Source organism: Schistocerca cancellata, chromosome 2 (genome assembly GCF_023864275.1).
Source record: "Schistocerca cancellata isolate TAMUIC-IGC-003103 chromosome 2, iqSchCanc2.1, whole genome shotgun sequence".
Lineage (NCBI taxonomy): Eukaryota > Metazoa > Arthropoda > Insecta > Orthoptera > Acrididae > Schistocerca > Schistocerca cancellata.
The window spans coordinates 356017229-356035542 of record NC_064627.1 but is presented as its reverse complement, the minus strand read 5'-3'; the positions used below and the strand labels follow the sequence as shown (position 1 = coordinate 356035542).

Genomic DNA, 18314 nt, shown 5'->3' with positions numbered 1-18314 from the left:
TCCTACCCCCCTTAACCTCTTCGGCTATCCGTGCACGAATCACGGTCGGACCGAAACTTCCACATGTCCTCGTCCATGTGCCACAACCGGCACGTACGTTACGTACATTCCCGTCCAGGGAGGACGTACACTACTGGCCATTAAAATTGCTACACCAAGAAGAAATGCAGATGATAAACGGGTATTCATTGGACAAATATATTATACTAGAACTGACATGGGGTTACTTTTTCACGCAATTTGGGTGCATAGATCTTGAGAAATCAGTACCCAGAACAACCACCTCTGGCCGTAATAACGCCCTTGATACGCCTGGGCATTGAGTCAAACACAGCTTGGATGGCGTGTACAGGTACTGCTGGCCATGCAGCTTCAACACGATACCACAGTTCATCAAGAGTAGTGACTGGCGTACTGTGACGAGCCAGTTGCTCGACCACCATTGACCAGAAGTTTTCAATTGGTGAGAGATCTGGAGAATGCGCTGGCCAGGGCAGCAGTCGAACATTTTCTTTATCCAGAAAGGCCCCCTGCAACATGCGGTCGTGCATTATCCTGCTGAAATGTTGGGTAGAGTCACGGGTCCTAACACATCTGATATGTAACGTTCACTGTTCAAAGTGCCGTCAATGCGAACAAGAGGTGGCAGAGACGTGTAACCAATGGCACCCCATACCATCACGCCGGGTGATACGGCAGTATGGGGATGACGAATACAGGCCTCCAATGTGCGTTCACCGCGATGTCGCCAAACACGGATGCGGCCATCATGATTCTGTAAACAGAACCTCTATTCATCCGAAAACACGACGTTTTCCAACTCGTGCCCCCAGGTTCCGTGATGACTGGGTGTTGTGTGCTGTCCTTAGGTTAGTTAGGTTTAAGTAGTTCTAAGTTCTAGGGGACTGATGACCATAGATGTTAAGTCCCATAGTGCTCAGAGCCATTTGAACCATTTTTGAACCCCCACGTTCGTCGTTGAGAACACCATCGCACGCTCTCCTGTCTGTGATCCAGCTTCAAGGGTAACCGCAGCCTCTCCGAGCTGATAGTCCATGCTGCTGCAAAAGTCGTCGAACTGTTCGTGCAGATGATTGTTCTCTTGCAAACGTCCCCATCTGTTGACTCAGGGATCGAGACGTAGCTGCACGATCCGTTACAGCCATGCGGATAAGATGCCTGTCATCTTCACTTCTAGTGATACGAGGCCGTTGGGATCCAGCACGGCGTTCCGTATTGCCGTCCTGAACCCACCGATTCCATATTCTGCTAACAGTCATTGGATCTCGACCAACGCGAGCAGCAATGTCGCGATACGATAAACCGCAATCGCGATAGCCTACAATCCGACCTTTATCAAAGTCGAAAACGTGATGGCACGCATTTCTCCTCCTTACACGAGGCATCACAACAACGTTTCACCAGGCAACGCCGGTCAACTGCTGTTTGTGCATGAGAAATCGGTTGGAAACTTCCCTCATATCAGCACGTTGTAGGTGTCGCCACAGGCGCCAAACTTATGTGAATGCTCTGAAAAGCTAATTACTTGCATATCACAGCATCTTCTTCCTGTCGGTTAAATTTCGCGTCTGTAGCACGTCATCTTCGTGGTGTAGCAATTTTAATGGCCAGTAGTTTATTTTAAGGTTTTTTTTATTTTTCATATGTTTTTTTTTTTTGTGTACTTGCTTTCCTGCCACGTAGTCGGTTGGAGCAACCGCCACAATGGTAAAGTGCATTTTCGGTCTGAAAATGTACAGTAGACGAGTGAATTAAAAAAAAATGTTCGAACGTGTGCGAAATCTTATGGGACTTAACTGCAGTCCCTAAGCTTACACACTACTTAATCTAAATTATCCTAAGGACAGACACACACACCCATGCCCGAGGGAGGACTCGAACCTCCGCCGGGACCAGCCGCACAGTCCGTGACTGCAGCGCCTGAGAGCTCTCGGCTAATCCCGCGAGGCGACGAGTGAATAACTATACGGTAGTTCGTGAGTGTAAGGCAGGGAAGGAATAATCTCGTGTGTCGCTATTTTTTGCATCTCTGTTGGCAACCGCAACTTGGCCACGTGTGTGGACCACCATCATGCTGATAGTTCATGTTTCTTGTGCCACCAATAACTATTTGGTTCACTTACAATGAAGTGCATTACGTAAAGTACATGGTTTAAACTAATGTATCTGGGAATGATCAGATTTTAATGCCCATTGATTGGATAAAGACTTGCAAAATTTTCCTACCATATGATAGTAAATGTTCTTCCCCCCAGCTCAGTAACGTGATGTTGTTTTTGAACGCAAGATTACACCAGAATAGGCAGTCTTAGTCAAGTGCACCACTTGCTACCCTCTCTTCAGTATACGTTTTAACGAAAATTGAAATATTCAGGCAAATACTCTTCCGCCCTGACCGAGTTCACTTGCAGTGTCTTTGCAGAACTTTTTCTGAGTGACCTACAGCAATTAAATGTCATAAGCACGGGTTTAGGTATAATTGCGTCCCTGCATGAAATTCCATTGAAGCCAGGCCTGCGCTCCCCTCTCCTTTTCCATAATTACATGGCGTAAGTGAATCACGTTAACTAGAGACACCAGTTGTGATGATGTATATTCCAACAGACACACGGCTAGTTGTTGAAATGGCATCGGTATTGAATAAATATCAATTAATCTATACCCTTGACTAATTATTTCCTCCTTTCATCATAAAAAATGGGTGAAAGTCAGTACCATAGTCGAATGCTGGGTCATGAACGTAAATAAAGGCTCTATGCTACCTATTAAGCCCTGCATAGGTGCCTTCTGTAGTTGGTTCTAAAAAAATATTGCGTTAGCCGTTGCGTTCAGTAACACGCAGGGGATTGTAATTTCGTGGAGCACACGAATTTGTTAAACCACAGACTAACTACAGAGGGTAGCTTACAGGAGCTGTAGGGCATGACAAGCGACAGTAATCTTCCTACTAGTCATGTTTTAACTATACCACTGGTAGCAGAAGGTTACGTTGCAACGCACACACGCATTTATTGGCATACACAGATATACATACATATACCTTCATTACATATATACATATACATACATACGTACAGACACATGTACTTGTACACAAATACAATACACTCTAAGACAAGAAAAACGACACACTGCGAAGCCATTATCCGAATGGACAGAAATCGATAGGTGTGATGTGCATGGACTGACGATCTAATGATCGCAATTTCAGAAAAATTGAATGATTCTTTCAAGAGAAAGGGCATCACAAATTGAGCGAGTCAGTAATGCGTTGGGCCACCTCTGGCCCTTCTGCAAGCAGTTATTCCGATTGGCATTGGTTGACAGAGCTATTGGATTCTTGGATGTTCTCCTGAGGCATATCATGCCAAATTCTGCCCACCTGGCGCATTAGATCGTCACACCCCCGAGCTAGATGGAGGGCGCTGTTCAAATGGCTCTGAGCACTATGCGACTTAACTTCTGAGGTCATCAGTCGCCTAGAACTTAGAACTAATTAAACCTAACTAACCTAAGGACATCACACACATCCATGCCCGAGGCAGGATTCGAACCTGTGACCGGAGCGGTCGCTCGGCTCCAGACTGTAGCGCCTAGAGCCACTCCGGCCGGCGGAGGGCGCTGTCTATAACGTTCAGGACGTTCTCAATTGGGGAGAGATCCGGCGACCTTGCTGGCCAAGGTACGGTTTGGAAAGCACGAGACAAGCAGCAGAAACTCCCGCTGTGTGCAGAAGAAACTCTTGTTGAAATGTAAGCCCAGGATGACTTGTCATGAGGCGCAACAGAACAGCATGTACAGTATCTTCGACGTACCGCCGTTCTGTAAGGATGCCGCAGACGACAACCAAAGAGGTTCTGCTACGAAATGAAACGGCGCCCCGGAACGTCACTCATAGCTGTTGGGTGGTAAGGCGAGCAACACTCAGGTTAGTATCCCACCACTGTCAGGGGTGTCTCAATACGCGTCTTCGTCCTGGAATCTCATTGACTGCAGTAGAATTATCTCCAGTGATGAGTTCCGCTTCGAAGTGAGGCCTGAATACCAGTGAAGCCCTCTCTCTTGAATAAATCATCAAAGTTTTTCTTAAAATTTAATAATTTGTTTGTCTTTTTTATGTACAATATATCTAACGGTTTTCGTCCCGTTCAGAAAATTCCTTCGTAGTGCGTCGTTCTTTTGTTAAAAAAATGGTTCAAATGGCTCTGAGCACTATGGGACTTAACATTTGAGGTCATCAGTCCCCTAGAACTTAAACCTAACTAACCTAAGGACAACACACACGTCCATGCCCGAGGCAGGATTCGAACCTGCGACCGTAGCAGTCATGCGGTTCCGGACTGCAGCGCCTAGAACCGCTCGACCACCGCGGCCGGCTCGTTCTTTTGTGTCTTAGAGTGTATAAACATTTTATGAATATAGATATGTATAGAAATACACTCCTGGAAATGGAAAAAAGAACACATTGACACCGGTGTGTCAGACCCACCATACTTGCTCCGGACACTGCGAGAGGGCTGTACAAGCAATGATCACACGCACGGCACAGCGGACACACCAGGAACCGCGGTGTTGGCCGTCGAATGGCGCTAGCTGCGCAGCATTTGTGCACCGCCGCCGTCAGTGTCAGCCAGTTTCCCGTGGCATACGGAGCTCCATCGCAGTCTTTAACACTGGTAGCATGCCGCGACAGCGTGGACGTGAACCATATGTGCAGTTGACGGACTTTGAGCGAGGGCGTATAGTGGGCATGCGGGAGGCCGGGTGGACGTACCGCCGAATTGCTCAACACGTGGGGCGTGAGGTCTCCACAGTACATCGATGTTGTCGCCAGTGGTCGGCGGAAGGTGCACGTGCCCGTCGACCTGGGACCGGACCGCAGCGACGCACGGATGCACGCCAAGACCGTAGGATCCTACGCAGTGCCGTAGGGGACCGCACCGCCACTTCCCAGCAAATTAGGGACACTGTTGCTCCTGGGGTATCGGCGAGGACCATTCGCAACCGTCTCCATGAAGCTGGGCTACGGTCCCGCACACCGTTAGGCCGTCTTCCGCTCACGCCCCAACATCGTGCAGCCCGCCTCCAGTGGTGTCGCGACAGGCGTGAATGGAGGGACGAATGGAGACGTGTCGTCTTCAGCGATGAGAGTCGCTTCTGCCTTGGTGTCAATGATGGTCGTATGCGTGTTTGGCGCCGTGCAGGTGAGCGCCACAATCAGGACTGCATACGACCGAGGCACACAGGGCCAACACCCGGCATCATGGTGTGGGGAGCGATCTCCTACACTGGCCGTACACCACTGGTGATAGTCGAGGGGACACTGAATAGTGCACGGTACATCCAAACCGTCATCGAACCCATCGTTCTACCATTCCTAGACCGGCAAGGGAACTTGCTGTTCCAACAGGACAATGCACGTCCGCATGTATCCCGTGCCACCCAACGTGCTCTAGAAGGTGTAAGTCAACTACCCTGGCCAGCAAGATCTCCGGATCTGTCCCCCCATTGAGCATGTTTGGGACTGGATGAAGCGTCGTCTCACGCGGTCTGCACGTCCAGCACGAACGCTGGTCCAACTGAGGCGCCAGGTGGAAATGGCATGGCAAGCCGTTCCACAGGACTACATCCAGCATCTCTACGATCGTCTCCATGGGAGAATAGCAGCCTGCATTGCTGCGAAAGGTGGATATACACTGTACTAGTGCCGACATTGTGCATGCTCTGTTGCCTGTGTCTATGTGCCTGTGGTTCTGTCAGTGTGATCAAGTGATGTATCTGACCCCAGGAATGTGTCAATAAAGTTTCCCCTTCCTGGGACAATGAATTCACGGTGTTCTTATTTCAATTTCCAGGAGTGTACATACACATAGATACATATACCGGGTGATCAAAAATTCAGTATACATCTGAAAACTTAATAAACCACGGAATAATGTATCTAGAGGGGTAAAAATTGACACACATGCTTCGAATGACATGGGGTTTTATTAGAACAAAAAAGAAACAAAGTTCACAAAATGTCCGACAGATGGCGCTGGATAGCGAAACGTCAGTGACTGCGCATGACAATCGTGTATAATAGGAGCTGTAATGAGAGAGAGAATCAGATGCACCAGCAGTCGCAGCATGTTGACGGTACCTGATAAGGCGCTTTTAGTGAAGCTGTATTATCAGAATGGGGAATTTGCTAGTTCCGCGTTACGATCCTATCGCCATAGGAAGGGGATTCGAACGGCTAAAGGTCCGTTGACAAATGCAGCTGCGGCGAGAATGATTTCGAAGTTCGAAGTCACGGGTTGTTTGTACGATAGACCCCGTAGTGGCCGACCGAGCACAAGGCGTAATGCTGCTTAGACTGTATCGGGTTCGTCTATGCACGGGGAAGTCGCACGTCGCACCGGCATTCCATACACTACTGTTTGGGTGGCACTTAGGCGTGCCCTCCGATGCTATCCGTACAAAATCCATCGGCATCATGAACTGTTACCTGGCGATTATGTGAAGAAGAGGGCATTTGCGGTGGGGGCGTTTCTGAAGATGGCGGAAGATGACGACTGGTTGAGTAACGTGTTGTGGACCGACGAAGTTCATTTCACGCTCCGAGGGTCTGTCAACGCCCACAACTGCAGAATTTGGGCTACTGAAAATCCTAGAACTGTCGTGGAAACTCCATTGCACGACGAGAAAGTCACGGTATAGGTTGGATTTACCACATCTACCGTTATCGGGCCTTTTTTCTTCGAGGAAATGCGTGATTCTGGTTTTGTAACTGCTACCGTGACGGGTGAGAGGTACGGCGATATGTTACAGAATCGCATCATCCCCAGCCTGGCTGATAAACTCCTGCTGGAACGTACGATGTTTATGCAGGATGGCGCTCCACCCCATATTGCTAGACCCGTGAAAGATCTCTTGCGCGCGTCGTTTGGTGATGATCGTGTGCTCAGCCGCCACTTTCGTCATGCTTGGCCTCCCAGGTCCCCAGACCTCAGTCCGTGCGATTATTGGCTTTGGGGTTACCTGAAGTCGCAAGTGTATCGTGATCGACCGACATCTCTAGGGATGCTGAAAGACAACATCCGACGCCAATGCCTCATCATAACTCCGGACATGCTTTACAGTGCTGTTCACAACATTATTCCTCGACTACAGCTATTGTTGAGGAATGATGGTGGACATATTGAGCATTTCCTGTAAAGAACATCATCTTTGCTTTGTCTTACATTGTTATGCTAATTATTGCTATTCTGATCAGATGAAGCGCCATCTGTCGGACATTTTTTGAACTTTTGTATTCTTTTGGTTCTAATAAAACCCCATGTCATTCCAAGCATGTGTGTCAATTTGTACCTCTCTATCTACATTATTCCGTGATTTATTCAGTTTTCAAATTTATACTGACTTTTTGATCACCCGGTACATACACGTGGGCACACACAGGTATACATTTACATCTATATAAATGAACTTATGAACAGCAAAATATTCACTGCTGGCAGATCAGTCATTATATTGGTATATAATAATCGTCACACCCAACAGTTGCATACGTAGCAGGAAATGCCACGAGACCTCGTGTACTCACTTTCCTTTCCGTATAGTCCATTTCTACCCGAGCGTAGACTGAAGTCACGAGTTATATAGGCAGAGGCAGAGACAGGTGAGTCGAGTGTCCGAGCGTTCTGAGGCAGCAAGTTCGCGAGGCCCACGAGAAAGAGAGGCCGCAGCGCGTACATCACAGCACGTGATACGCCGCACGTCTTAACGTGTGTTAGCAACAGTTTCCGTCGAGGAACGAGTAACTATTTCAGGCGACTCTACGAAGTCTTAACTGCGCGTTTAAGTGCATATAAGGTCTCGATAGCTCACGACAAAATTAAGACTTTTAGTGGGTACCTTTTCACTGATATATTGATTTTCCATGAGCCCTTCGCGGAGCTGAGTGCTCGCGAAGTATGGCGCACAACGTGACTATTGTGACGTCACAAGTTTGTTGCAGGGACCCGTACTTCTCTCGGTCGCTGCGAGTTCTAAGACGACGTCATAGTAACCACTGGCTATTTCAAAGCGACTACACTGATCTGATTTCTGATGTCTAAAATCCACTTCATTTTGGAGGTGAATACCAACCATAGCTCGTGTCAAACATCGAAAATTTAAAATGTTTGACGGTACCCTCCACATTCATAAAAGGTAAATCCGCAGCCTAGGCAGCTTATACAGCTGCAGGAAGCTGGTCTGTGGCTCGGTGTTCGAACAAATTTCACATACTAGAATTAGGCTGGGAAAGTAAGGAGCTACATTAAGAAACAAAGCAAGTTAATGAGAGCGGTTTGTAGATGGTCAGAGAATCTAATACGGAATCTTTATAACGAAGATGACGTTCTTCTTTCGAACCAGAGTGTGATAAGAGACACTTTCTTCATCGTGGAGATCTATTATTTGTTATAGGAAATAAATACTCCACCTCTCACACATCCATATATCCCAACGGACCTCCCTGCTGAATTCAACCAATCTTCTTCCTCAAGTGATCAACCCATCCGAAACCAAGAAGATAATTACAGGAAAAACCGTCTGCAACGTACCTCTTCATGACTTTTTCATAACCATTTACCATCGATTAATTAACTAACGAAAATACCAGTAGTTTCTTCGTGTGCGAGTCCAGCGAGTTCAAATCCTCGACATAATTTTTGAATGCCAAAATCATTTTAAATATCCACCTTAGGCTGTCAAATTCGATATAAACCATGTAATACGTTATATTAATGTTCAGTTTTGGCCCGTATTAACTTTAAAATACTGTTGCGTCAGTGATATTCCACAGTACGCAGCTGCATTTTAAAATGAACACAGGCAGAAACGGACAGTAATGTAACATTATACGTGATTCAGTTAAAGTCATCTTGTATACAGAATACGTCAGCCTACAGTGACTGTTTAAAATGGTTTTAAAATTCAGAAAAAGAAACAGAAACACCTCGTACTAACCTTCGAGCACAAACTACTATGGAAACCACATCCAATGTACGTCAAGCAGAAAGCCAATAATATTTAAATACGTAACTAAGTTCTCGTAGGGACTAAATATTGAAGCCATCATTTTATGTCTATGCACTAATCAGCCTAACATGGGTTTCCATCCCTCTGCCATCCTCTACAACTACAAAAGCTTGATCCTACCTACGATCTGTTATGCCAATGCAAACTGACATTGACTTCATCAAATGTTTATCAAATCCTTGAGCGTCACACACTCCGCCTTGCTTTTAGCATCCTTTTACCCTCCGTGACACGAATTCTTTACCAACTCTTGACATTCCCCTACGTCCTCATATGCATTGAACTCCTTGGTTTGTGCTATAAATGTGGTGTGCCCACTCGTCTCTTATAGGATGTCTAGAGGATGCTGCTTTCTTGGGTAGCTGTACAACAATTCAAGCAAATCACATTAATGGTTTTTATTACCATAAAGTAGATTGACAAAACTTTGGTTTACAATGTCGTGTCCCAAACTATTGGCGACATGCAAGTAATCAATGTCTTTCGCTATATAGAATGTCCATGCAAGTAAAGGATGTGTATCACACCTAACAGCTCTTCTAGTGCCCTCTTGTAGTCCGGGTCTACTAGTGTCCGCCTTCTACTGTCTGACCGAGGCTGGCAGGAGCGGCGCTTGTATTCTCTTCGGCTAGAGGGCGCTCCTGTCGTGACGCGGTCCTAGTCAGCGAACTGTTGGCTGACGTCGTCTCACAGCCTTCTCTGCTCTTCGTGCCGGCGCTTGTGGTTGCGCATCAAATTCGACTGCAGCAAACCTACAAGTCCGTCTCTAATTGCAGTTCCAGTGCGCTGTCGCATCTGTACCAACACATCACAGAACCCCTACACCTACACATTGTCCATATCTTTTCCTTGAGCAATTTTAAGACACTCCCTCTACCACAAAATGAAAATAGATCTGACATTCAACTTCCCTCGTTGATCAAATTTGCTCCTTATTCTCTCTCGTATCGGACCTCTCTCTTCACTACCCTCTTTTACTGTTCCCATTTCATGGCAATGGTCTGGACTCCCATATCAATTTCCATACACCATCCCTCCTGCTCCACTTATACCATGGAGGTAAGAATAAGGGAGATGGCTCTATGTATCCCAGCCGTACTACGTTTTGAAGCCATGGGGGCGTGGCTCGCTGCCATGACACTCTGACCAAAACATTGCCAGTGTGCTATAGCGCTGCGTGTATTACAGTCGCTAATTGCACCATATACGCATGTAACGTCGTCAGATTGGTTGTTTCAAAGTTTTTGTTTAAAATAAAATCTCGTAAAGGCGAAATTCCGCGTTTCTTCTGATTAAAAATAGTTTTTAATGTAATATTACGAATAGCTAGCCTTCAATGTAAACGATACAATTTTGTTAATTCAGTAATAAACGTGTATCACAAACTAAATAATAGAAACTGAAAACTAAGTTAGCTATACCCTCCCTCCAAAGCCCCATAAATACATCTTGTTTGTAATACATACTGGGACATTTCAGTTACGTTACACTACTGGGAAACACTGTTCATTACCACCAATATTTACTGAAATACGGTACATAGAATGGCAAATCTACACAGTGTCCTATTTAGGCCTATACTTTAGGCCAGTTAATGTAGTGTTAGCTTTTAATTTGGTACATGATGAAGACAAAGTGAGTTACTCAACACTTCGATTATCGACGATACGTACGTATTATACTGAAACGTGAACTTGAAAACTAAGAATTTAATTCTTTGAATTAACATACCTTTTGCAAATGTTTTGGGTGTGTAGGGAAAACTGATGGTACAGCATTTTCTCGGAGCCTTACTGTTGAAAGAGAAGTTCGGTCTATGTACTCTTCTCGGAAATGCTGAGAACATATAGTGCTCCATTTAGACGCACGCCAATTCTTCCTCCTCACGGCATTCTCCCACAGAGCTTTCCGACTTTCATTTTTAGGAAATCTAAAATCATACAGGAGAAAAACACGCTATAGTACAAGTACCGATGTAGCACACGTTCATTCACAATGAAGTTGTAAAATCACACTTAACGAGACAACTTGCACATGAAATGTTATTCCCTTCGATTTCGCATCACAATCAGAACGATTCGTACATCCGAACACCACACAAGTCACCATAATAGCGCAAAATCCTTCCAAAAGCGAGCGACAAGCCTATGCAGCAATGTTTTGGTCGGATTGAGACGGCTACCCTCGGCTTCACATAGCTTCACAGCTGTGACATCACGGCGTCTCCCTCTATTCTTACCTCCATGACTTATACCCATACCTAACCTTACACCCAAATCATGTTCAACCATCCCCCTTTCCCGCCGCAGAAACATCGTCTTTAGTGCAGCGAAGAATTTCGTCGGTTTTATCAGTATGTCTTTTAAAAGATAAATGGTTTTCAATACCATGATAACTAATCACCAATTTAACAACTTTAAAAAGTAAAGCAAATATATTGTAAATAGTCTTCACGGGTTTGCCGCCGAATCACGATGTGCAAATTCCACAATATTTCCTCGGAGCAACTGTCCGACATCTTCAGGTGGTTCAATCTTGCTCGTGGCTAGGTACGACCAGGTACAGTTACTCCGAGGAAATATTGTGGAATTTGCACATCGTGATCCGGCGGCAAACCCGTGAAGACTATTTACAACACATCCGCCGGAAAGCTTCAAGAGTCACAAACATATTGTCTTTTTTTAGTATTTTATGGCTCTTACTGTTAATACAGACGCTCGTGACGAAGAGTGGCATGTTATTCTGCTGTCACGTCACCAAAGCCCGTTAGCGACGAGAGAATGAAAGGGCCTAAAATGACAAAAGGTGACTTTTCAGCACTTCACGGGATCTCTACTGCATAGTTTACATAAATACTAATTCAATAATGTACGCAGGGAAAGTTGTGTGAAATTTTGTAAGTGTGACATAGATATTTTCAGAATTTATCAGCGAAGGTGTGTCGTGGTCGTGCCTGTATAACTAAGTAAGTGACGGAAACGAAAATTCGTTCCTCCACATTCCGAGAAACTCAAATGTTGCCAAAATGAAATCATCAGTTTCAATCGATTTTAATAAGGCATTTGACTGCTTGAGTTACTACCATCCACAAAAGACTTTGAGACAGAGTGAAGTTTCCTGAAACACTGTGTAGCACAATTCAGCCAGTAGTAATTGAAAGAAAATCTAGAACTGAGGTTAACGATTACCCCTTTGAAATGATTTTATTCGCTTGTGCTCTTCAGCCATTAACTCTACAGTGCGCTAACATTCAGATGAACCGAATGTAGTTGCAGTGAAGAACGATGAGGTAGAGAGGATTCAGGAGCTATTAAAAAGCTATTCCTAGACTTCTTATACGGAAGTAAACATCAGGAAGTCTAAATTAATCTACATAGATCTTAGAACAGATTAAAATTCATAAGAATGGGTACAAACAACGCATAAGATAAAGGCTCTAGTAGTACAATACGTCATCGCCTTAAGTTGGAGAGTAAACCTACATTCATCACCCAACCACATAGAATTTATCAACTCTATTTGCATTTAATACCAATATGAAGTACATTAAGCACATTGTAAACAATAGTTGATGACAAGCAGTACAACTCTATTTTCACTTATCTGTTTTGTCTCGATGTCGAAGGTAATTCATTGTAGTCATCTGTAGAACACTAACCTTAGGCAACTTTGTGTCTTTACTAATTTCACATACCTCATGCTGAGTATGAGAGGTAGTCATGAAGTTTTAATTACGGCCTCAAAAATGTACGTTTAATGCTGTTTGTGGATGACGCTGAAGTCGTTGTCGAATGATGCTCCATATGTGCTCTATTGGAGACAGATCTGCTGATCGAGCACGCCAAGTAACATGTTGATACACAGTAGAGCATGTTGGGTTACAACAGCGGTATGTGGGTGAGCGTTATCCTGTTGGAAAACACCCTCTGGAGTACTGTTCATGAATGGCAGCACAACATGGCGAATCACCAGACTGAATTACGAATTTGCAGTCAGGATGCGTGGGATACCATGAGAGCGCTCCTGCTGTCATACGAAATCGCACCCTAGACCATAACTCCAGGTATAGGTTTAGTATGTCTAACACGCAGACAGATTCGTCGCAGGCCCTTAACTGGCCTCCTTCCAACCAAGACACGGTCATCACTGCCACTGAGGCAGAAGCAGCTTTCATCAGAAAACCCAGCAGACCTACACCCCGCCCTCCAATGAGCTCTCGCTTGACACCATTGAAGTCGAAAATGGCGGTAGTTTGGGGTCAGGGGTCAAGGTACAGGGCATCTGCCTCGCAGCTTCTTGTGATGGGTACTCTCGCGATCTCCGCTGCTAGCAGTCGTCCACAGTGGCTACATCCCTGCCAAGTCTTTCTGCAGCATAGCAAAAAGGACATCCAGCTTCTCGTAGCCCTATTACATGGCCTCGTTCAATCTCACTGAGGTGTTGGTAATGGCGTCTTCATTTTCTTAAAGGCATTCAACAACAGTTACAGCGTGTATTTTAGCAAAAATTATTTGTATTCTTATAGTGGCGCTACTATCGCCACTCTTATGCGACTGGCGCGAAAGTTGAATACACATCATCTTTCAGATGTAGAAAGACTCCTAAAAACTTACGTTTATGTCGTACTGTTTTTTCTTAGTGTTGCGATTTTTCTCTTTTAATATTTTTATGCCTGAGAAGTGTGTGACCGAGGTGATCAAAGGGCAGTTAAGCTGCTGAATACAGAATTCGAATATGTTCTGTGGCGTGTTACGTCGTAAAAGTGTGATTAGTGTTGAGTAGTAAATGTTCGTCGACGGCCAAGAAATAATTCTAGGACGTCATGTCGAAGGAAATGCTCTTAATGCTCACAAGGTCGCCGTGTAGATCTCTTAACGATGTAGACTACATTGGTGTGGTTTAGAATGGCAATACCAAATTTGAAGTGATAAATCGAAAGGATCATGAACTAAAATATTAAGAAATAGAGTTCCTCAAATAGTTTGATTATTCTTACGATAGAACGAGGGATGCAATATTACAATCGTGAAGTAAATCAGCCATGGTTTGTTATTGTTTTTTTATTGTCTTTGTTAAAGATTCGTTACAAAAGTTTACCAGTATTCTGTTTGCGATGATTGTTCACACGCTGCAACGAACATGCTGCTGAATTAGTGTCCTGGGAGAAGAGCCATTACTTATTCTTTGTAGAATTGTACTTTAAAATGCTAGTATGAGATCATTCAAATCATTGTATCATCTGACGGTGACTTGCCAAGAAGTCGAAACCCGTAATTATACCATTTGAACGAACTCATACTGAAATATATCATGAGAAATCTCGTGTGCAAGACGGCCAGTGCGTTCTCGTAAGGCAGCATCCCTGTTATGTGCAAACAGTCATGAATTTATAATTAACCTCCCCGTTCATGTGCTACGTCTGTTTTTCATGTTATTCTGTTTGTCTTGCAGAACAGAATATATCATAATTATTTTTCAGCGTTAATGAAGAGGAAAAGATGCTAATTTTTTTAAAAATACTGACAGCAGTCCCTGATGCTTTCTATCAAAAGTGATTAATTGTAATAACTGCTTCATTCATCAAATTTGAGGTTATTCATGTACAGGTAATTCAGCTGCCCCTACCACTGTCGTTTCATGAAACCCGCAATGCTGTATCTGGCTTTCAAAAACCGAGCGCGAGGTTTTCATATTCTCTGCTCGCTACGCACAGACTACTGTAAGTTTTTCTTGAATAACTCAAAAACTGTGGGCTCCAGCGAAAACGTACACAATTTAAAAAATTTAACTCCATTAAATTTGTTACAGAAAAGTTTCTGTTCATTTTCTTCTGTAGGACTAATAGTTTGCGGGTAGAGAATATAAAAATCTCGCACCTGGTTTTTGAACACCAGGTACAACATTGCGGTTTGCATAAAACGATAGCGGTAGGGGCAGCTGAATCGTCCTGTGTATGATGAACAATAGTGACCCTACGATTTAGCCTTGTGAAGCTACGTTGCTAATGTCTCCCGAGTTCCAAAAAAAATCTCTTTGTCACTTGCGCTGTTTGACGTAATTACCAGCAAAATTTGAATAATTAATTTCAATATGGGGTCAAATCAGTTGTTTCTAAGGTGTTCTTAAACAGTGTCATGATTTATGTTGTCAGTTGTTTTGAACCAAATACAGAGAAGGTCAATTAATGATCTTATGTGTCTTAAGAATTAAAATAGTTGACGAAAGAATCTTTAAATGGCTTTTCAATCGAACAACATTTCTGGAACGGAAGACTGTAACTGTGACGCATTGTGTGAGAGCAGTTGTTTACAATTTTGTCCAGATTACCATGGACAAAAGCATTAGGTTCTAAAATCTTATAAAGTAATGTCAGAGATTCTACAAGTTTCAAGAAAGCTTGTGACAAGTGAGATCGGATAGTTGACAGCGGATTTGTGGCACGGAGTCTGGGTCCCCTAATCCTTGGCTCATGTCATAAAAATAGTGAACAAAAAAGTAAATCGCCTGCTACGCTGTCGGCTCTGATGTAGCGGTAAAGCGCGTGCATAGAAACGGAAAGGTCGCAGTATCGAATCCCATTCGGTCAACAGACTTTTTTCACTCTGCCTTTAAGCAAGCTTTTATCTCTCAATGGTGTGAAGATTCGCCAGAAATTACATGTGGTTCGGATTCCACGTTAAACTGTAGGTCCGGTTTCTCCAGTCGAATAACTGGTCCGCTTTCCCCAGTAGAATAACTGACGCTGATTATGACACGCAAATAGCCGAAGTGGCGTCGAATTGAAAGACTTTTACCAGCTCTTTGAGCCACACGAAATTATTATTAACATCTACGATGTCAAATTTATAGGACGAAGACAGAAGTGTAATTAAGAACTGGCAACAATCAGGTTAATCATCAATCGAGACGTTATTCTCAGACGCTATTGGGGAGGTTAACGCCGAACATCGGCAACTTGGTAAAAAAAAGTCAGAGAAATGTACTAAGTGATTTAGTAATGTGTTCTTTTGCCAAAGAAATCCGAGAACAAATACGGAAATAAATGACCAGGTCCAGGCATATTCCCATGGAAGTTCTGTAAGCTCGTCATGTGCAAATTAGCCTATACTTCTGTCAGCTGAACAGTGCATGTCTTGTAGAGGGAGAATATAAAAAATATGAGAAAAGGCAAACGCAGTTATTTCAAAGAAGGCTGAGAACAATGATCCCAAACCTATAAAGTTATACAGGACAATCTGCCTGCTAGACACTTTAGAGTAAGCATACAGAGTGCTATGTGGAATTAGTCTTCTTGTAACGATCCCCGTGTATGGTACATCGAAGACAAATATCGAAACGTTTTGTAATGTAAATCTTCAAGAGGTAGACGACTGGTGACAAGAAATGAAGTTACCCACCAAAAAAATACACCCATTTTGTTGAGTTCGGTTTCATAAAAGGGAACTAAACGGGGCAATACCTTCAGGATAAAACATGCTCCCTCCACAAACGTTGCGGCCGTAATTACAGACATCCCTTGGGTTGGGTTGGGGTTGTTTGGGGGAAGAGACCAAACAGCGAGGTCATCGGTCTCATCGGATTAGGGAAGGATGGGGAAGGAAGTCGGCTGTGCCCTTGACCATCCCGGCATTTGCCTGGAGCGATTTAGGGATATCACGGAAAACCTAAATCAGGATGGCGAGACGCGGGATTGAACCATTCCTGAGGCATTTGATCATTTGTGCTCAAAGCTTTTTGATCGCCTGTGACACTTGGATTGTCCTACAGCTGCATACAAATGTCAAAAAATGTATTGTTACAAAAGTATTTCCAACGGCTGCCTACAAGAATATATTTGTATTCCTTTGTTAGGGAATATGATACTGGATCTATTCTTAGGAAGTCTGCAAAAAAAGAAAATCAAGCAGTTAAAAAAAAATGGTTCAAATGGCTCTGAGCACTATGGGACTCAACTTCTCAGGTCATTAGTCCCCTATAACTTAGAACTAGTTAAACCTAACTAACCTAAGGACATCACACACATCCATGCCCGAAGCAGGATTCGAACCTGCGACCGTAGCGGTCTCGCGGTTCCAGACTGCAGCGCCTAGAAGCGCACGACCACTTCGGCCGGCAAAATCAAGCAGTTAAATGACTGGTGATATGTGCTAATGTTGTAATGATGCTCGTAAACTGTAGATCAAATAGCTGTCTGGAAAGAGTTCTTTAAGAGCTACACTTTTGGTGCCAAGAAGTAAAGTTATCAGTAGGGCCCCAAAAAGTTACACCGTTTATTAAAAGGTGCGTGTTAAGAGATTCACTAATGCGACATAATAAGATTCCATAAAAAAATTTGTATGCTGATATTTAAGTGTCTTTATAGACGAAGACCCAATTTCAGCGTTCATATGGAAGAAGTGGATTGGACAGGCGGAAAACTAATGCAAAAAAATAACACAATCTCAATAATATGAAAGCACTGTAAAATCGAAGAAAGCAGCAAGAAGAATTTAATCAGTTAAAGCTCTTTTCGTGCTGCTACCCGGTACAAACCAACCACATCAAATTAAGGCACCCTGTCTCTGATAATTCTTGCCTGGCTGACTCCTGTCACTAGATGTTGTATGCATCCGCGTGCGTTACCGATGAGATGTCAAAGGACATTGCATAGAACATCAGCATGAAACTAAACAGAATATTTTAAAAGAAACGTATTTTCCTTGCACAGCTATATATATGTCACGTATTTTATTGCTATAACGAAATACCTGTCGGTGGTGGAGAATTATCCTTGAAACAAGTTCGATATAACGAAGACACTGAGTCATGGCGGGCACGCGAATCCTGTATTGAAGAAAATACTGTTACAGTGTCAGGATAATAGTTTAGAGTTGAGCTCTTCTATCTTTCTCATAATTAAGCTGCTTCATTGTATAATATTTTCCATTGTCCAAACTTTAATTTGCAATGTTATAAAACATGTTTGTTACACAACATAAATGATGAGTGCTCAGTTTAACAGTTTTTCAGTCAATGTCAAGACTTCAAAAAATTTAGCATTATAACCATTGAATCTGTAATGTTGTGTAGTTTAATTATTTATTATGCTTAATATTCTCGATTTTGTAAACTGAAATTTCAACGTTAAGAAAGAAGTTCGATGCATAACACTCTACGCAAGTGGAATGTATGTTTGCTTGTAATTTTTGGTTACCTAACAACTAGTGTCCCTTCCAACAGGTTGT

At 43.6% G+C, this 18314-nt stretch overlaps 1 protein-coding gene across 1 annotated transcript in view; it reads right to left on the bottom strand.

Annotated features, from left to right (window-relative positions):
• Window positions 1–12789, bottom strand: part of LOC126154066 (uncharacterized) — a 204215-nt gene extending 191426 nt beyond the window's left edge. The window contains exon 1 of the mRNA XM_049916112.1: window positions 12785–12789. Within this exon, the coding sequence (XP_049772069.1) occupies window positions 12785–12789 (5 nt within the window). The remainder of the gene's footprint in view (window positions 1–12784) is intronic.
• Window positions 12790–18314: the final 5525 nt, after the last annotated feature.